This window comes from Natrix helvetica, assembly GCF_964273705.1.
Source record: "Natrix helvetica genome assembly, chromosome: 4".
Lineage (NCBI taxonomy): Eukaryota > Metazoa > Chordata > Lepidosauria > Squamata > Natricidae > Natrix > Natrix helvetica.
In genome coordinates this window covers 19057374-19078894 of record NC_138550.1, presented here as the reverse complement: position 1 = coordinate 19078894, position 21521 = coordinate 19057374, and the positions used below count along the sequence as shown (strand labels likewise).

General features: G+C 36.2%; 1 protein-coding gene across 3 annotated transcripts; it reads left to right on the top strand.

Annotated features, from left to right (window-relative positions):
- Positions 1 to 153: 153 nt before the first annotated feature.
- NPAT (nuclear protein, coactivator of histone transcription) lies at positions 154 to 21008 on the top strand. Of its 3 annotated transcripts, none has more exons than XM_081950027.1 (18): positions 154 to 286; positions 2583 to 2701; positions 3498 to 3558; positions 4061 to 4133; positions 5327 to 5367; positions 6495 to 6716; positions 7968 to 8049; positions 8427 to 8529; positions 9587 to 9678; positions 9773 to 9860; positions 10152 to 10251; positions 10936 to 11061; positions 11999 to 13600; positions 15576 to 15691; positions 15798 to 15903; positions 17087 to 17132; positions 18164 to 19244; positions 20260 to 21008. In XM_081950027.1, the coding sequence occupies exons 1-18, from the start codon at positions 250 to 252 to the stop codon at positions 20335 to 20337; spliced, it is 4173 nt and encodes a 1390-aa protein (XP_081806153.1). In that variant the 5' UTR covers positions 154 to 249; the 3' UTR covers positions 20338 to 21008. The 3 variants fall into 3 exon arrangements, with proteins under 3 accessions (XP_081806153.1, XP_081806152.1, XP_081806151.1); XM_081950026.1 differs by having other exon boundaries at positions 8427 to 8568; positions 20263 to 21008; XM_081950025.1 differs by having other exon boundaries at positions 8427 to 8568.
- Positions 21009 to 21521: the final 513 nt, after the last annotated feature.

The following is a 21521-nucleotide window of genomic DNA, read 5'->3' as shown; positions in this document are numbered from 1 at the left end:
GAAAAGCGTTATGTTGTGGCTTGTCGGATCGGAAGCCTCGAAGCGAAGACAGCGGAGGCGGGTCGGGGCTTCCGCGCTCTCGCTCTCTCTCTCTGAGGGAAGTTTTGGGCGCCTTTCCCGAGTTGAGAAACCGGGGGAGGGTGGGGTGGGGGGGAAAGCCGTAATCGCCGTGCTGGAAGTGGGGGTGAGGGGTCGTTCTCGCCCCGCCGGCGGGTGAGGAGACAGAATCCTGTCGTTTCCCCCCTCACCATGTTACTGCCGTCTGACGTGGCCCGTCTGGTGCTAGGTAAGCGCGAAGGGCGACGGGGGTCCGAAGGAAGAAGGCGCGGCCCTCTTCCCTTTTCTTTCACCCGGTTGATTCAGTTGACCCGCTTTTATGGATCGTTCGCACGATCCACTCAGGACGAAAGGCTGAGCCCCGCGGCCTGGGTTCATTCGGACAACGGGCTATAGAGTGCAAGGATTCGGGGGTTCAGGGCGTCGTAGGAAGACGAGCAGCGCCGGCGTGGGACTGGCAGGTCTGTAAGGGAGACCCCTCCCGCCGCTTCTTCAAAGGAAAGACGGGGAAGCTTTCCGAGGCGGCCAGGCCCTTCCGCTCAGAATCGCACCCGAGGGTCGTTGACGTTTCGCGCTCTTCTCCCTCCTGAACTTCTTCCCCGGAGCCCGCCCTCCGTGTGGCTGTTGTTGATCTGCTTTCCTTGCCAAACTTGACTGGTCCTTAAAATACGACAAGGTTTTGCGTCGTTTGGTGCCTCACCAGATTGAGTTTGAGGAGTTGGTTCTTTTTAATACACACACACCTCGATTTACAACAGTTCATTTAGTGACTGTACGTGCGAATAGAATAACAAGAGTTGGAAGGGACCTTGGAGGTCTTCTAGTCCAACCCCTGCTCAGGCAGGAAACCCTACAGACAAATGGTTATCCAACATCTTCTTAAAAACTTCCAGTGTTGGAGCATTCACAACTTCCAGAGGCAAGTTGTTCCCCTAATTAATTATTCTGTCAGGAAATTTCTCCTTAGTTCTCAGAAGTTGCTTCTCTCTTTGATTAGTTAGAATGGCACTGAAAAAAGCGACCATTTTTCACATCATGGTTGCGGTCTATGGTCGCATGATCAAAATATGGATGCTTGACAACTGGTTCATATTGATGATGGTTGCAGTGTCCCGGGATCAAGTGCTCCCCTTTTGCCACCTTCTGACAAGCAAAGTCAATGGGAAAGCAAGACCCACTTAACAACTGCGTTACTAACTTAACAATTGCACCAGAGATAGGTTCCTACCAGTTCGGCCGAACCGGTAGTGGCATGCCGGCCTGGGGCGCGAAATTGGCAGCGAACAGTTCCCCAATCGCCGCCATTTTTTTTTAGTTCTGCATATGCGCAGAACAATTTCCATTGAACTGTGCATCCAGCGTGCGCACACAAAGTCGAGGCACGAGTGAACCAGTGGTAACGCTGGCTGAAACCCACCCCTGAATTGCACTGATTCTCTTAACAAATGGGGCAAAAAAAAAGTCATAAAATGGGGCAAAACTAATTGAACAAATTTCTCACGTAGCAATGTAAATTTTGAGCTCCGTTGTGGTTGTAACTTTTGGACTACCTGTAATTATTGAAGCTTTTGTGGAAGGTCTCTGAATACTGAAGAGCTGATAACTTGTAATTGAACCAGACACTTGGATATTTAAAGGCAATATATAAAATAGTAGATGCAAGCTTTTACATCGGACAGAGGCAACTGGATAGCTGAAATGACTTCTTTATATTTTGGGATATTTGCATTGTACAATATTGTTGATGTTTTTGTCTAATCAGTGCAGACTAACCCCACCACAAAGGTTTTGTATTTATGGCTAAATTAGAACATTCCATTTGTGGATTTATTGGGCTATGCTTTTTGTAATATTTTTGGCACTGTTGGCAGTCCACAAAGTTGAAAGATTTGCAGAAAGATGATCAAAAAGGCTACAAATAATTGTTTGAACAGATTAGAATTTATGCTATGATGCACATCCTTCAGAAAATATAACACTGCATGTGTGTACAAAATATAATCCATGTTTATTTAAATGTTACTGTAGTTTTTGTATAAATTGTCATAAATGCAGAATCATTCAGAATCCATTTCCATCAAGTGAGGTGTTCCATTTTAATTGTGCAACCTTAAATAATGCAGTAGATTTATTTACATTTAAAAGGAGAGTATTTCTGAAAACAGACCACAAGTTATTAAATATATTGACTATTACTTCCTATACAAAGGCATTTGAAATTATTTACAAAATATAAAATACAGTGATAGTAGATTAAAAACTACATAAACATAAACATTGTAGAAAGAACGGGGGGGGGGGGGAGAGAAAGGCAAAACTAATAAAAACTGATAGTCATATACAATCATGCACAGAAAGTGTTGTTTGAAGTAACATGGGGAATATTATGTATACATTTTTATTTACAACTCCAGATAGATAAATGCCTCTAAAACAAGAACATATACTTTGATATTAACAAATGTTAGTTTTTTTTCTTTTCATAATGATGCACAGATTAGAAAAAAAAATGCTTGTCTTTTCAGGTTATTTACAACAAGAAAAGCTTTTAGTCACATGCAGAGCATTTATACTGGAAAGTTCAGATTTAAAAGAATATGCAGAGCATTGTACAGGGGAAGGCTTTGTACCAGCCTGTTTACTAGTAAGTAGCATGTATTTTCAGAAAAAAGTATTTCTCTTTATAATGTCTTAAATCTTGTTACATTTTTTCAAGCGTGTCTAGAATAATTAATGTATAATCTAATTTATGTATTCACTATCGGCTTCCCAACTCCAGAATGACACAAAGAAGACAATATTTATCTGATGGAACAAAGCAACTTTGTTCCATATCATTGCCAATTTAAAGGGACACATTCAAACACTATAAACCAAGGCTTAGGAGAAAAGTCATGTTTTTAGGAATCTCTTGCAGACGAGCAAGGTGGCAGCTGTAGAGATCTCTAGGGGGATGCTCTTCCTGAGTGTTCCAAGAAGTATTTTGACAGTGAAGACCCAATGACATCAGGGATGGATGCTGAGGTCTGGCAAACGGGAGCAATCTTGCCATTGAATTGGCCAATCCTGAAAGTGGCCTCCCTCAAATTCCTACCATATCACATGTAGAGAGTAAAGGAGATGACCTTGTGACAAATATGCAAGAACCATTACTTAGGCAGAGGAATGAAACATTTTAACCCCTGGGAAGCACATAATGTTTAGAAGCAATTCACAATGCCCTTCTGATTCATTGGAGTATAGGAAAGAGAATAGGGGTAGCACAATCAGATTTCCAAGATTCTGTTATAATAGGGTATAGCTATAGTTTTCATATGAAGTTGATTTTCTGGTCTGCTTCATGTGGCTGATATATTCTGCCTGTCGCTACTTGACACTTTTGCAGTGACATTTTTGCAGTGTTTTATGATATAGTTTAATATTGTTTTTTCTCTTCTCAGTCTCTCTTTGGAAAAAACTTGATTACCATATTGAATGAGTACATAGCCATGAAATCCAAAGGTAGGTGTGAGTAAACTGGGAGATACATGCCACATTTTATTGCTAGCATTGGTTTGCTTTGACTATATTGAGAGATTGTTGATCTTATACAATTAAATGTATGTATTTATTGAATCATAGGAAGCATTGAAATCATGTTCTTTAAATAAATTTAATATGACTTAAAGACATAAGCTCTTAACTTTGGACCACAGTTGGGACCAGAATTTCCATTGCTAATCAAGGCAGTTATTAAATGAAGTCAAGGACTACCTGTAGTTATGAAATAGGAAAAAGCATATCAATTAGAAAAATAAAATTAAATGACATTGCTCATTAAGCAGCAGAAAGGAAAAGCGCCTCAGTAGCAATCACATTAAGTGAAAAATAATTAAATAGAGATCAAATATCAAATAAATTAGATATTAGAAATATAGTTTATTGATTGAATAACTTGATTTACAGATTTTCCACTTGCAATATTTTTACATTTTTTACAAAAGTATATATAATTTTTTTCAAGAAACAACAAATGATGTTCCAGCAATGATGTCATCTTTATGGAAGAAGCTAGATTATACACTTTCTCAAATCAGGTAATTTGAATTTAGTGCAAATAGTCTGTAAATCTGACTCTGCTTATATTCTTTTAATTGAGAATTCAGTTTTCACATGCTTTCTTGATACTGCAGTTTTTTCATATTGATGTCCCATGGACAACCCTAACTTGTTGAATGAAACCAGTGTGGTTCTCGTTAAGGGTGCAGTGGTGAGGAACAGGCGAAATTGTCCCTTCTCGAGCACTACTGACAAATGTTGCTTCATTAGCATTAAAAAAATTAATTGGATGCTATCCATTATATTTTATAAAATCTTCATCTTATAAAACAATATCCAAATACTAAAAGAACACTATTGGGATTCAGAGAAATTATTAAAACATGACAATTTCAACAGGACTTTCAGGTGATTCAAGAGGAATTTTACTTGTATAAGAATATATGTTTATTCAAGATTATAATTGTTCAGTATATGAATATTTTTAATATTGTTTATTGATGATTATATTTGTTATTTCCATCATATTCATATACGATAGGAATGCTAGCTACTCAGTTGACAACTGGAGTGGTGTATAAAGCTACTAAATTAAATTAATAAGCATTGTCATTTCAGTAAATTATTATGGTCTTAGTTAAAATAGTTTAACTGCTTTTAAAAAAGTTTTTAAAGTGTCATTTTTAAAAAATCCATGAGATAAATGTGTATATAATGTGTCAAATTAAAACAGATATTGATAACTGCAGAACACCCATATGATGTCCTCAGTCAATTGTTTGATACCAGCAAGATTGTAATTCCCATAGCCCTTAAAAAATAAATGTCCCATTTTAAATGATTGTACTGTAATTTTGTGAGATCACACTTTATGAGAGTTCATGCTCTTCACTGAAATCACTCAAAATTTCAATTTTTTACAATGTTCATGTACTTGCTAAAGTATTATACAAATTTGGCCTCCCCCTACATTGGTGAGATTGCCCTAAATTTTGCACAATTTCAGCATTTTCCCATCTGAGGATAGTTCAAGATCACAGGATAGTACTTGCTGCCAGGAACTGATTCCTATGCTATATGATACTGAAATAAAATAAATAAGAAATCTATCAACCAAAACTTTTTTTTTGCATGTATCTCTCTACATGTGGTTGTCACATAAATATTCTAAATATAATTTTTATGTACTTATATGTTACATTTTAACAAACTAAACATTCAATTTTTACAGGAGCATGCAGAATTCAGTTGGATTTTCTGTTAATCAACGGAGTATGTATTTGAAACTATTTTATGTGGCTTGAGTTTACTATTAAAAGCCTTTCATACATTTAAATCATAATTACTTAGAAATCAATCTCGTTAATTTCACTGACATTGTTCTAACAAAGAATGCTAGTGTAGCTGCTTCATATTGGACTATATAATATAGATATTGGATACAAGACCCAGATGTTAGATATTTATTTACCAGCACAGTCTCCCTAGCTTTTATTCTATTATTTCTATGAAATATTTTTCCATTTTTCTGGAAAAGGCTTTCTAGTTTTCTATATATGAGTTGAGGAATGGTAAGGCCTGAAGATGCTTCCCCCCCTCTGCAATAATAGCAATTAGATCCTCCCTCTGGCAGTTACAGAAGCCCCCCCCCCCTCCTATAGCTTTCCAAAAGTTGATTAAAACAGCTTTTCCCAAAAGGATTTGGGTATAATTGATATGATCTAAGCTATTTAAATGACATGATAAAGGTATCTAAGGTCTTTATGGCTCCATATTGTTATGTAATATTAAATTCTTACTGTGGATATGTTAATATTGTATATTTAGATATTTTATTGCTGTTTACTACAGATAATCCTTGGAGATTGTGTTGACATGAATTTAATGAATAAATAAGCAAGCAAACATACTTTGTCCACTTCTTTCCACAAAAATAATTAGAAGGTATAGAAGGAGATACACCTATGACGCCAATCTAGAAATGATCCAGAAAAATGCCATGTATTAAGTCAGTAAATTTCCATTAATTTTAGATTATATAATCTTAGAATGTGGCATACATTCCTGAACTGGAATATGTATCAAGACAGCATTCCTTAATGCCAGTTATATTTGCCAACAGATGAATAAATGCTTTCTGGCTCAAAATTAGTGATGAGTGAAAGAACAAAAAACAATCAACTTTATTTCAATGCCAAAGCTGACTCTCTAAAACTTAGTTGGCTCCTGAAATTATCAAACATTTAATTTAGTTGCATCTAATTATGTTTGTTTAATAATTTATGCATTTGTAAACATTATACTTTGCTCATAGTCATATACATAAGATGGGTAGTCATATAAATTTACCAAATAAATAATGTAAGTTTCTGTGTTTCTTTTAAAATATTTACTTAAAGGTCGCACTAGAAGTGCAATTGCAGATATGAAAAAGCAGAAGTGCCTTCAACAGTCAGCCTCTTCTAACTTAGGATCATCACCTGCAGTTTTTCAACCAGGACAACTAACTTCCACTACAATGACAGCCACACAGGTTGTTCTTAAACCAGCTTCAAGTCTGGTTTTGACAACATTGAATCCTCCTGCACATCAGGCCCAAATTCAGGAAAGCCAAATTAATAGTAAGTTTGCTGAACATTTTCTTGAATAGTGGATACAAACTATAAGGAAACTGTTGAGAAAGCCATGTGACTATAACCATATAGGATGTCCTTTCTGTCACTAAATATAGGGAATATAAAAACACTGTTTCCATTGAAAATAAAATATTATTTTCACCCTTAGCTTACTGTATGTGATCCCCTCTGTTTCTAAATACTCTAATCATTGCTATATAAAATTAAGGAAGAGCCTAAAGAAACTAGCCAACATTTCCTTTAGCGTGTCTGAAAATCTCACTTTTTCTGTCATCTTTAGAAATGATCATTTCAGATCATCAGAAAAGGATACACTTGATCTCTTCCTGCATTCTCCTGTTTATCTCCCTGCATTCTTCTATTTATCTCCTCTATCTCTTTACCTCATTCTTCTCTTTTTCTGCAGCGGGTCCTGATCTGCTTCAGATAATTGCCACCATTTCGGGAAAAATATCTATAATGCTGTCTAATCCATTTTAGGATTATTGGCCAGTAAGCTAGCATGCTAATAATCTTCAGCAACTGGATTAGTTTAGATCTATCTTACCAACTAGCCTTTAGAATAACATTCTAGTTCTCTCTTCATCCTCCTCCTTACATCTTCTCTGGTCCTTTAAGTTCCATAATGCCACCTACATCAGGGGTGTCATACTCAAGGCCTGGGAGTTGGATCCGGCCTGCAGGGTGCTTAGAACTGGCCCACGGGCCCGGCCTGGAAACAATGAAGGCCTACCTACGGTGCCTCTGCCAGTGAAAACGGAGCTCAGGAGGGCTATATGCGGCCGTCTTGAGCTCTGTAGGAATCCATCACAGCCAAAAACGGAGCTTGGGAGCCTGTTTTCACTGGCAGAGTGTTCGGACCACCACAGGCGCCCTCAACACGAGTGACGTCAAGCTGACTATGCCCAACCTGGCCACGCCCACCAGTCCCCTCCAAGGTCAAACACAACCCTCATGCGGCCCTCAATGTAATCGAGTTTGACACCCCTGCCTTACATTCTCCAATAGAAAATTAAACTGCTGTGTTCTCAGCTAGCACAAAATAGTTTTCTTCTTATTTAGGTATTTATACATCCCATGTTTAAATTAATTTCAAAAAGGGAGTGCTGTTTTTTCCAATCAGTATCACACTCATTTTTTTAGTACTGACAATGATGATTCATTATTGATACCCTAAACATCTTAAACAAATAAATGCTTAAAATAATTTTGTTCTTAAATGCTTTTTTTTAAAAGCGGGTGATTCCCTCACTTTGGTTTCTGCACTCCAAGAGCGAAAACTTAACTCAAGTGTACTGTCTCCAGGAAAAAGAAAAAGGTAACAATTTCCAGCTTAAATATTTATAGTGTAACGTAAGTTGCCTATTCAGAATGTACATCTTGTGCATAAGGAAAGGTGTGAAAAATGAGAAGAGGTACGTGGTCCTTGGTTCATATTAATCTCCTTTCCACTGACATGTTTATGATTTGGGTTAAGTTATTTCATCTCACATTTGCTTTTTATCATTGTCCACCTGGACTGCAAATTATGCATCCTATTCCATTACAATTCCACTGGATTCATTGGATTTATCTGAAACATATTAATGTAATGTTGAACAAAACATGAAGCATGAATAAATAAGATAATGCAGAAGCCATGAAGTTGTAGCCTTAATAACATGTTCTTCCCATCCAATAATTAAAATATTTCAGTGATTCCCAGAAGAAAAGAAGTAACGCATCAGGGCCACATTTGTCTAATTGTAGCTTACGAGAGTCTCCTCTAGTGGAAAAAGAAAGCTCGCCCATGGAAGAAGTAAGTGAGCAACTAGAACGTATTGATGGTGACCTTCCCGTAAGTCGTATTTTTTTAAAATAAACTTCATATTTCTCTCTTTTTTTTTTTTACCCTCCTCCCCTTTTTTGGTTTGATTATCTCAGTTTGATATATGACTTGATGTACAGAGATTTTTCTCTTTTAAAACTTTCCATGTTAGCATGAAATACTATACCTTTCTTTGGGGGTGGGGATTCTAATAGCATTTTGTGCAAATATTTTTAGTCCTTAAGAGTTTCAATGCAAGGCTGTGGTCAAATTGAATAAGCTCTTATTAGCTGCATGGCAAGAATATTATGGCAGAAGATGGTTGGGAGTTTACAGGGTTTACTTTCATAATCCAAATTGTTGCGTAGGTATAGGTAGTCCTCGACTTACAACCACAGTTGAACCCAAAATTTCAATTGTTAAGGGAGACATTTGTTAAGTGAGTTTTGAACCATTTCACAGTATTTTTTGCCACAATTATTAAGTGAATCACTTAAATTGATTATTTAGTAACTTGGTTGTTAAGTAAATCTGGCTTCCTCAGTGACTGCTTGATGGAATATGACAAAAGAGGATCATGTGACTCTGAGATGCTGCAATGGTCATAAGTATGAACCAGTTGCCAAGCATCTGAATTTTGATTACATGATAATGGGGAATGGCTGAAAAGGTTGTAACTGTGAAAAATGGTCATAAGTCACTTTTTCCAGTGCCATTGTAACTTTGAACAGTCACTAAATGAACAGTTGTACGTTGAGGACTGTGTGCTACAAATACAGTATTAAGTCTTTTCCTTTTTAAGGAACTGCATCTACAGTTTAGAGTTATGTAGAAAAATTAATGACATTGGAAACAATTTCTTACTTTTTAAGATTTAGTTGACCATTACACAAATGTCATATTTGATGTGCCAGTTAAGAAATTATACAGTATATGGGAGTGTATACCTACCGGAGGTGAGAGATTATTAGGATGCTGATAGGATTAATTTTTCTTTTGTAAACATTATGAAAACATAAATTTGGACTACTTTGAATTTATTTCCTAGCAATTGATTATTGAAAATGCCAGAGAGAAAATTCTAAGCAGCAAATGTCTTCAGGAGAAGCTAGCTGAAAATATTAATAAGTTCTTGGGCAGGTAATAGATTTATTTTTTTTAAAAAAAAACTATTCAAGATGCTTATTGTCACAGTATTTCTGAAATATACTAAATATTTACTCATTTTTCTCAGCGATGGCAATATGTCTCAGACAGCAAAACAGGTGGAAAGTGGTCCAACAATACAAGAGTCTTCGATTGATGAATTACTTGGTCTTCAGGTAAGTATCTGATTTTAATACATACAGTATTTGGGTCTTATAAGTAGCAAATAAATTAGGGTTTTGCTCAAAGAGCTACATAAATTGCTAAGCTGCAGGGTGTACATTTGTCTGCCTACTTTTTCCTCCTTTTCTCAGTTCTGATTAAGATAGGCCCACAAAGAACAGCACTTCTGTGAATCTTTCAATTTGATAGATAGCCTATTGTGCACCAGCTTTCAGAATATTGTTTTGCTCACATCAAGAAAACTAATATGTTTTAACTGATATTTGATTATTTTTACACCCTAGCAAGGTGAAATTCACATGACAGAAGAAGCGATCCAGGAGATTCTGGAGCAAACAGAATCAGATCCAGCATTTCAAGGACTCTTTGATATATTTGATTTTGGTACGGATTATTCTTCACTTTAAATATCATGGGTTTTTACAATGGTGAGATATTTCCAGTCATCTGCATTGAACTCAGTGGGACCGAGAAGAAAACTATTTGAGTGTATGAAAGACTTGCACTTTGACTAAATCAACCCTTTGTGTCCGTATACTGTATTTTAACCGAAAATATAAACTGATATCTCAAGAACTTTAGTTACTAGTCTTTCATTAAAATGATACTATAGTTTTCCTGTCATATGATTATGACATGTTTTCACAGTTCCAATGCAGATTCTCATACTTTCCCAGTTTTTCCCATCCTGCATTTTTCAAAAGTGTTTTGACTGCAATTGTAGAATTCCAACATATGTTACTAGAAATTACATAACTAGGGGAGATTTGAAACGCTATTCTTTATTGTTTGTCATTTAGATATTTCTGTCATACAAACAAGTAGTTTTTGCATTCCATCCTATCAAAATAGTTCTATCAAGATTTCAGTTCAAATTTACTTAAGAGTTTTAGATTATCAAATAAATTAGATTGGGCCCCCTACAAATATTGTTCATTTTGAGCCAGACATAATTTCTAAAGAATGATTTCAAGTGTGAAGTTGATGACAAAAAATGAACCTTTAGGGAATTGATTTGGATTCTTCCACCTTATGTTGAAGTTAGGACTTTTTTCTTATTTTAAATAGGTAAAACGAAGAATTGTAGAAATGTTTCTCAGGGTATTCCTACACAGAATGGAACAGATAATTCAATGTTGGTGGATGAAGAAAACCTAAAAGCACTTGAAAGCTATATTGGCACTAAGGAACTTGGTAAGCATTTCTAAAATACTTCCGGTATCTGGTTTCTTTGACATACAAGACTATTATTGATTTCAAGACATACAATCATGGATATTTGGGGTAATGATATGCCTATTATAAAATTGAATACCATCTGTGGGTCTAGAAGATTTCATAATGATTATAATATGCTAAATATGTCTTTATTGTGCAAAGGATATTAATTCCTTTTGAAATACATGGAATTAGCTTTTTGCAAATTCATATAAGGTCAGGCTGCAAGTTGATGAATTGAAATTTGAGTTACAATTAAGTTTCTATCTTCCTTTTAAAAACCTAAAGATTGTTTTATATAGCCTGACAACTTCTGTCTAATACTTTTTTTTCTTCTCCATAAATCAGCTTAGAATACCTGCCATTGCTAAAATGTTGACCTTAGTGATTATATATCACTCTTTCCATAATTAGTGAAAGAAAGAAATCCATTTCTGATTTGCCTTGAGACAAAAGAGAATTCTTCTTTGCTTCAAATGTATAGTTTTGTATGCATTATATCTAGTTACTATATTTATTCATGCATATGTAACTGCAATTATTTGTTACCAATTCTTTGACTTTCTTGCAGAAAGGGCCTTTTTCAGTTCCACTATATCCTTTTTTAAGATGCAATGACACAACTGCATACAATATTCCAAATGCATTCAGTAAATGAGTAATGCAGATTTACACTGTGTTCTAAAATATGTCCTTTGAAAAAGGTAGACAGGGATATTTTTTATTCTGATATTATTGAGCTCATCCTTTAGAGATTCTAGTTCAGTCTGTCATTAAAAATCAGAACCCAGAAAGCTAAAAATAACTGTCAAGAAACATTGTCCAAACAAAAATATACAGAAGATTAATAATTCGATTTAAAATCTGGGTTGCTTTTTTTTTTTACTAAATTCATTTTATTTTTATGTTGCAGATGATAATTCCCATGAGAGTCTATCATACACAGATGATCATTCAAAAGAAGCATGTGTCCTAAAGACTAGTTGCAGTGAACATGATTTGACTTTAGAACAGCATATAAAGATACAAACTATAGTATCTGGAGAATTTTCTTCAGGCTCTGAAATGAGAAATCAAAGTGAATCAGTTGAAATGGAGACACCCGACCAAAAAATCAAGCCAAAATCTACCTTTGAATCTGAGCAAAATCAGTTTCCTGGTACTAAGCACAATCTGGATTCTTACAGCAAACAAGGAACAGCTACAAGGAATTATAGAATTGAAAAGGATGTATTATGTCAAGGTGTTCAGAACTTACCTGATTTGCCGTATAATCAGCTGGATACTTCACAAACAGCTTTATCCGATAGAACTGAGTGTTGTTCTTTGCCAAATCATATGCTATGTGAAAAAACAGATGCAGAAGTGCTTGCTCCCTTGAAATCTGATGAAAGTGAAACAGTGAACAAACTTAATGTGAATTGCAGCCATTCAAAAGAAATTGCTGAAAATTTACAGCAGGTCACAAACCAATCTGTATTTCCTGTATCTGTCCAGCACAACCGAAACAGTCCAAGTTCTTCTGATTGTCAAGGCTCAAATAAGTTGGAATCAGAACCTTCTGCAACACTTGTGGTTGAAGCGTCCAGTCCAAATGTAGTAGAGCTCCAGCTTGAAGTTGTTGGTACTTCCAATTGTCTTAATTCGGATGATCCAGCTACAGACCCAGAGCCTTGCTTAAAATATGGAAAACAGAAATTGGACGATACTGAAATAACACAAGTAGAAATGCAGGAACCATCATCATCTACAAAAGCAGATGCCGAGAGCTTACTTTTAACTTCTGATAATGAAAGACCCACACAAACAACTATTGAGGCCAATCCCACTACATCCAGTGAATGTCATTCTCTACTTCCAGATCCAGCAGGTGAAACAAGCCCAGGAAACAAAGCTGCTGGGGGTGTTTCATCTAGTAATCAAGGCACTGGTGCAGAACCTTCTAATGTTGTTTCCTTAAATATTATTATAAGCGATGATCCATTCATTTCATCAGACACTGAACTAAACAATGCTGTTTCCAGCATCACAGGGGAAAACGTACCAACTATAATATTGTCTTCTCCAGCTAAATCACCATCCAAGATGGCAAGGACATCTAAATCTATAACAGCTGAAGACTCTGAAAGGCTTGGAGATTCAGCTCTGATAGAACAGAATCTTTTGGTTCTCAGATCTCAAGATTCTGTTGTGAGTTCCCTCAACATACAAAATGAAGATTGTGCAGTATTTTCAGTTGCTGGCACAAGTAACGTTTCCAAAGATGGAGAATTTATTCAACTGATGCCAGCCACAAGCACGTCTTTTGGAAGCTCCAATAGTGTTTATATTGCCTCCTGTATATCTGAGCCGACAGCATTGAGTACTAATGTTACTCCATCAAATTTAGTTATGTTTCCGGGCAATTCCACTTCTCTTGCATCACAGGTCCCAATGCCACCACAGTTAAGGACGCCTCCTAGGACAAACGGTTTGTTTGCCATGAACCCACCAATGTCTCCAAACTTTTCACAGGGTAATTATTTGTGGACAACTAAATGTTTGCTTGGATTTTAAAACAGTTGGATTTCAATGTTCTGTTGGTTGAAGGTAATTTAAAACGGTCAAATAAAATTATAGAGACTGATACTTTAAAAAATGACATGGACAAAATTTACATGATGGTGATTGAATCATGGATGAGTTGTAACCAATTGCTGTAAGTGAATTGGCTTTTATTGGCAATTCTTGAACCCTTGATTCCATATCATTTAGCATGATGACACCAGTGTCCATTGGATTTTTAATAAAGAAAAAAAAAAACAAAGTTGGGTCATGGAAATTAACTTTCTGACTTGGTCAAAATCAAGGACCATGAAGATTCAATAATATATTCACACAGAAAGACTTACATAGAAGAGAAGTCTATTCAAGCACTCAGGCTTCCTTTTTTTGTTTTTGCAGCCACTAAACTTAAGCTGAAAGTCATATCCTGATTTAATAGAATAAAGTACAATAACAATATGTAAAGGTTTGCCTAATCCTTTAATCTCTACTATTTCTTGATAGCTAATGCTCAGTTGTTTACAAATTGATAGTTTTCTTCAGCATTCTTCCAATATTTTTAAAAATTCTAATAGTAGATTTTATATTTAAAATTGTGAGTTACATAGTATTTTTGACTAAAAAGCATATACAGCATAATATATCTGGTATAAATACTGTAATGCTTAAACTTTGTGAGCTTCTTTGAAGTTTAATATTTCTGCATAAATATGACCTAAAACATGATTTCAATAGAAGTCCTAAAACTAGATAAAGAGAATTGAATTTAGTGAATTAAAAACATACTTGTTCATTTATGTATTGAAAAAACAAATGTTGATTTATGGATAAAATCTCCATAGAGATTTTCTCCACTTGTGTGGAGAACAGATTACATTTTAGGTCATATTTATGCAGAAACTTAGCAAATTCAACATGATTCACAAACTTTTAAGCATTACTGGAGGTGATAAATGCTGGATTTGCAAAAATTGAGTTGGAAACTATATTAGAAATATATATAATGTTCTCCTTCAGATCATGTAATTTTTTAGATGGAAGTTCAACAAATAGTCTGAACTAGAAGTGGTTTTAAGGTGGTTTGATCCCAAAAGATCCCATTTGCCATTTTACATATCTAAAATATCTTGAAGCAATTAGTTTGGAGAAACTCTCCCTTGGGAACATGACGATCCCAAAGGAAGCAGATTGTCCTAGAATTCTCTAGAACAAACCATTCCTGGATTGTCCAATTCTCTGCATGCCTATAATAATTGTAGTTATTATCATTATGTAAGACCTTGGAGAGGTTTTGGGGAGGTAAAACCTGTGCAGTGTAGTTTATATTTCAGAAATTAGTAAAAGGCACTTGATGAGAATAGAAGAACAAAATGAAAGGAAGTCTAGAACCTCACAAGGAATAAAAATGATACCAGCCCTGCTTTTCTCAAAGAGGCAGTACAAATGGATCTCATTCATTTGTTCATGTCCATTTACACCTCCATTTTTTACTTCTTGTTTATACTCAGCTTTGCCATGTTTTTCATATTTGATATAAATGGCTAAACAATCTGACTGCATCAGCGGGGGTCACACTTCCTCTGTAAGACTGCAAAGCTGGGGTAGACTTGCTCCATGTGGGAAAAAAACTATGAGCCTACTTTTAGGAAGTGTTGTAATTTGCTGTTGATTTGTCTTTAGAGCTGTAACCATTCATTGTAGCATCATCAAAACTAAAGTCAGTTTATTTAGTTGGCAATACATTTTTTTGCTGCTCATAGCTTGTCCTTTCTCTGGACTGCTTAAAGTTATTTAGATATAGCTTCTAAGGTTACTAGGTTAAATTTACATATCTTCAGTTATCAAAATTTGTCTTCAGTATTTTCACTGACTTTTACATAGGAGAGCAAAAAAGAGACGGAGGAATATAAAATTATATAGTTTACATGGATACCTTAATTTTTTAGGGTCTGCAATTATAATTGCTTCTCCGATACAGCCTGTATTGCAAGGAATGGTAGGAATGATTCCTGTATCTATAATGGGGCAAAATGGAAACGCACTGTCAGATCCTTCCTGTCAGGTAAATGCTGTGTTTGAAAAATAACACTTGTTTTCATTTCATTTTATTTTTTTGAGCTAAAGATACTTTTAGAAAACTTGATTTCTATTCCTTTCACTTTTTAAAGATTCTGCGTATGCCGGTCCACACTTCATTGAGCAGCGGAGGTGTTCCTAAGCTTCCTCTTCCTCCAAAATCTCACAGGATGCCAAGAAGTAAATCAAATGGAGGAGGTAAGCAGAGGGCATAACAGCACAAGGTTGTATTAGTTCTACTATTTGCTGAAGATGACATCTCAGAAAGCAGTTCTGGGCAGCTTGTGTTCCATCCTGTAGTCAATGAGCCATTTATGAAATTTCCATCTTGTCTCTTGTCTCGGTCTTTTCAGGCTCTTTACTATTACTGAAAAGGTTTGGGTTAAAGGAGGGGTGTCCAAACTTGGCAACTTTAAGACTTGTGGACTTCAACTCCCAGAATTCCCCAGCGGCTGGCTGGGGAATTCTGGGAATTGAAGTCCACAAGTCTTAAAGTTGCCACGTTTGGACACCCCTGGGTTAAAGATTCCTCAGCCTGCAGTCAATGCTCAGTTCTATCTCGTTTCTTTGTTAACTGATCCAAGGGAGTCTTGAATCAACGTTTTAGGGCAGCTTGGGATTGATAAGACCGACTGTCAAAAGCAGAGAATTGTGCTGCATATCTGGAAATTAACAACTCTCAGTGTAGATTTGCAGCTAGACATAGATGGAGAAGCTTTTCTTTTGCTGGACCAAATGCTGGTCTTAAAAGTTCTTCTGGACTGAGCATTGTATTGCTCAAGGGCTTGACATGTTTAGCTCCATATGCAGCTGCAGTCTTGCCTGAAGAAATCCAACTTTGTTTCAATTATGCAGTTAGCTGTTTTCATCCTCTCTCGTGTATTTTCTACTTCTGCACCCAGAAAGCATTCAAGGTAGCCAGTGATGTCCAGCTATGTCACGTCTTTTGGGGAAATTTCCTGGGTACTGAAATATGACTGCCCAAATGTTGAGAATTATGTGATTGACTTATCAAGTATTTATACCATGCCACATGCATTATTTGCAACTATTTTCCAAGTAGTTATTTTACTTCGGCCTTAGCTTATTTGAAACCCACGCAGTTTCATCCACATCTTCAAATCTGCAAGAGGCTCTTGTCTCTCACTACCTCAGAGCAGTCAGGTTAGAGAGTAGGAGAAAGTCATTAAGGAAGACTGTAAGGACTCATACCCTCGTGAATTTTTTTATATGCACTTCAATTTTTTAAAGGTGCCTTGAGAAATAAAATGTGGGTTCTGTACTCAAAAAGACACCCTAAAATATTTTGTGACTTAGTTTAAAACTAAATGCTTCTTGAATGCTATTAGTAAAAAATATTTATTTTGCCTTAATCGTTTAGGAAAGCCAGTGTTCAATGGATCAGAACCTGTTTCTCGAGTTCAGAGGTCAGTTATGCAGTGTGGTATTTCTTAGTTTGTAATATTGCTGGACATGGAGAAGTGTATAAACTGGCTGATCTTCATTACAACCAGCAGCCATTGTTTCGGTTTACAAAATTGCAGAATGTAATCTTGGGAGTTACTGACAAACATCAATTCATACATATTTCTTTATTTGAGTGATCTGGAAGTGGGAAAGCATTGCTGTGGGTGGGAGCAATTTATGACTTTCCCTGTGGGCTTTCCCATTTCTTTTTCTCATGGGAAGCAGTCAGAGAAGATCACAAATCTTGATCACAGGATGTTGTAATTGTGAGCTGGGAACCTGAGTGCCCAGACCACAATCACATGATTGATTACTTCAGTGGCCAGAATTTCAAGGGTTCGTTTATGTCCATTTTTCAGCACCATTGTAACTGAAAAGTCCCTGAACGAATTGGCCATAAGCCAAGGTATCTGAAATCACTTCAGGCTAGTGTTCTGATCTTCATGCTAATCATTTTCAATTAGTGTTGTCACATACTCTGAGGAGATAGTTCTAACTGGTTTTTTGTGTATGCTACAAATACAAATACATATAGGTAAAAGTTAAAAGGAGAAATAAATAAAAATAATATTCTTAAACAAAATAACCCAAAGATGCTTTTCAAAAGGCAACAGGACTTTGGATTTTTTTTTTCTTTGAAAACGTTTCACTTCAGAACTGAAGAAGCTTTTTGGATGAGAAACAAAGCGTTTTCAAAGGGGGGGGGGAAACAGAGTTGTCCCCAAAAACAACTTTGGGACAACCATGACCTGGGTGATTGAGAATCTCCATAGACATCTAAGCAACTTATGTTTTTATGCATTCTTCTCTTCATCTCAATAAAGTAAAACAATTTTAAAAAGTTTAACATTTTATATCATCCTTAAATCTATTTATTAGAGGTGATTGAGTTCAAACCAATTTCAGCACTGAGCAGTGGTTTTGGATAGCAAAAATAATTAAAATAGAAATTTCATGCAAAGTTGCCAAATACTTTTTTTTTTCTTTCCAGAATTGGAAACACAGACAAGAATATTTGTGTGGACTTGAAAAAGAAGCTAGAAACGGTGGCAGCTGATACTACAAGCCCAAGTTCCAAACAAAATGGCAGTCACAGAAGAGTGCTTTGCTTTGATACCACCCAAGCATCACAAAAAGAAAAGAACGAGAATTCTAAGTTCTGTCAAAGCTCTTCTAATGCTCCGCTTTCCTCAACAAAAACTCAACCTAGCAAGAGGGAACGTGAAAGAACTCTGCCAAGAATTTTATGTAAGCCAGATATTACTAGCAAAAATTTGGCTGCAAAGGAAAGCCAACTGGAGAAAAAATGTCCGGGTCCAGGACTAGCATCGGATATTTTAAGAAAGCAGACAGCGAACAAGGAGAATGAATTAGAAAAGAATCTTGTCCCACAAACTCAGGAGGTGGCATCCTTATCCAACAGCCAACAAAGTCTTCATCATGAGAAGAATTGTTCCTTGGCTCAGGAAGTAACTAAAAAACAGGGGCTTCAACCAAATGCCAACAATAAAAACACAGGCGTTTTACCCTCAAAGGAGTTTAAAAAAGAGCAAACAAAGTCTCCCAGTCAAGTCAATAGCTTGACCGGTCCTTTAACTAAGCAAGCTGTGGAAATGCTGTATGATATTCAAAGGCATAGTCCCGCTAGTAAGCTACCTGAAAATGGGGAACTGCCACTACCCCGTACACCTTCAGGTACTAGACATTCAGACGATACCTTTGATATAAGGACCCCAACCTGTAAAAGGTATAATGAAGATAGTACAACACCAAGGATCATGGTTCCTCCAGCTACTCCTGATCTGCCGGCTTGTAGCCCAGCAAGTGAAACGGGTAGTGAAAACAGTGTTAGCATGGCTGCCCACACTTTGATGATACTTTCACGCGCCGCTATTGCAAGGACTAGTACAACTACTCCACTGAAGGACAATACTCAACAGTTTAAGTCTATAAGAAGTGCAGCTAAAAAAAGAAAGCAGGAAGACTCTGTGGATTGTGAAAAGAATTCCCGGACTGCAAGTAAAAAGGATGCTCAGAATTTTGCATTGCCCATAAAGAAAAAGAAGATAAAGGTAAGCTGTTTTTTTTAAATTTAACAGCATGACTTTATTTCTAGACCGGCAGAGAACTACGTATAGAAGAATAGCAGTTAATCCCCCATTTTGTCCTTCTGTGATTTTGAACCACATTTTAGAAGTGGTTTGTCCTTGCGTTCTTCCTAGGGTGAGACCAAGGTCATTCAATTGGCTTCATGCCTAAGGCAGGTTTAGAATTCGTGATCTTCTGGTTTTTAGCCCAGTGCCTTAACCATTGCACCAAATTGGTTCAATTAATCCCTTAACAGCCAATTATGGGAAATATTCCAGTGTATTCTACATGGGGACAAGGAACAGCTTCCCTACAATTCCTCCTTGTATTCCTATACTTAGGGGAAGAAAAGCCTCCTCTTGTCTTTGTCACCATTTATGACATACATCTCTTTTCTATCTATTAAGTTCGGTCATTTTCAGGGTACGAATTTGAATAAGACAGGACTAAAAGTAACTTCTTCCTAAAAGATATAAAATTAGAAAATATCAATAATTTTGATATAGAATAAGTACTTATAGTGATAATATATCATCAATTGGTATGAAACAGCTGTTAAATAAACTGACAGTGCTTATGATACTGACAACAGTGCTTAAGGCTGAAGCTTAATTCTTAAAACTGCAATTACTTTAGAATCTGTAAGGCAAGGGTGTCGAAGTGGCGGCCCACAGCTGGATACATCACACCCAGGCCACACCCACCCCAGCTCCTTGAATGGGAAAAACATCACGTGACGGCAATGTAACACAGCGAGTTTGACACCCGTGGCATAAGGGATCCTACGGTTGGCTCCTACGAAGAATAGTTCCATGTGCTACCTGGCATACATCTTACAGAAGTTTAAAAATGGAGCATGAGGCAGTCTTACTATCAGAAGAAAAAAGTTTGATGCTTTTGAACATAGGCATTGCTGGAGATAGGAGCTTAAATGATCTGTTCTATGGAGATTTTAGCCATAAATAAATATATATATATATATATTATTTTCTTTTTCAGCAGAAGAAATTACCAATTGCCTTTCCTGCAGGAATGGATGTGGATAAATTTTTATTATCATTGCATTATGATGAATAAATGTCAGCTGTATTCAAGCACAGATGTTCTTCAACTTGATGAAGAGGAGAATATATTTAGGATTATATTGAGTAATCCATCAAAATTCAACTTCTGAAACAAAAATCATCCTGGATCTAAAGAACTTAATGGAGGTTTTCTAAGTGAGCCTTTGAAGGTTCTATGTTAAATTTGTAGTTTATTTTGTCATGTAATTATTGTACAGATTTTCAAGTTGTAAAAGAACAAAATGCTACTTTTATTAACACCAGGTGTTGACTATGTTCTTCTAGAATTGTTTTAGCAGGGTTTCATGGTGTCAGACACCTTATCATAAAGACACCTAGAACCAAGACCTCTGAATTGTGGACTGTTTTTAGATTGTGTGCTTAGGATTAGACCCTATGGTTTAATCAAAGCAAACTTCATATAGTTGGATATGGATGAATAGACTTACTGTGTATACTTGCAGATGAACTGAGAATTTACAGTAGGCACCAAAAAAGCATCCCCTCAAAAATTGGGTTCAACTTATCCTTAGCGGGTTTATCTGTGAGTATATACTGTAATGCTTGGTCTGTAGCAGAAAACCTCAGCTGATTTTGTATTGAGAACTTTCCTGTTTCCTTTTCTGTTTTTTTCCCTTTAGCAGTAATCTATCATAATAAATACTTTTCAACTCTCTTACTATACATAGATATCTGAACAGACTTCTCATTTACACAATAGAATTTACTTAAGGATGTGGTTTTTACCTTTAGGGGTACAGAATTAATTTTGCTAAATCCTTGCTTGTTTAAGCAAGTGAAAAATTAAATATATATCCTGAAGATGTGACATCATTTGCAGTAGTGGGTATCTCACACAGTTAAAACAGCATGAGTGGAAAAGCAGAAATGCTCAATCAGTATAGTTCTTGGTGCATGTTGCACCTGTGTCCTTGCAGAAGAAATCTTAGGAATCTGAGGAGAATCTGAAGAATCTTTCTACTCTGCAACTCTCTTATATAATGTAAAGTCCTCATTTCCCTGGTTGTAAATTGTCAGGCATGTATATACAAGGCTCTCTCTCTTTTAGCCTTGAACTTATGAAGAGGGTAACAGCAGTAATGACTGCATTCAATTAAAACTACAAAGATATTGTAAATATAGATCAGGTTCACTTTGTTTTAAGGTTGGGTGTTTATAATCAACATCTACCAGATA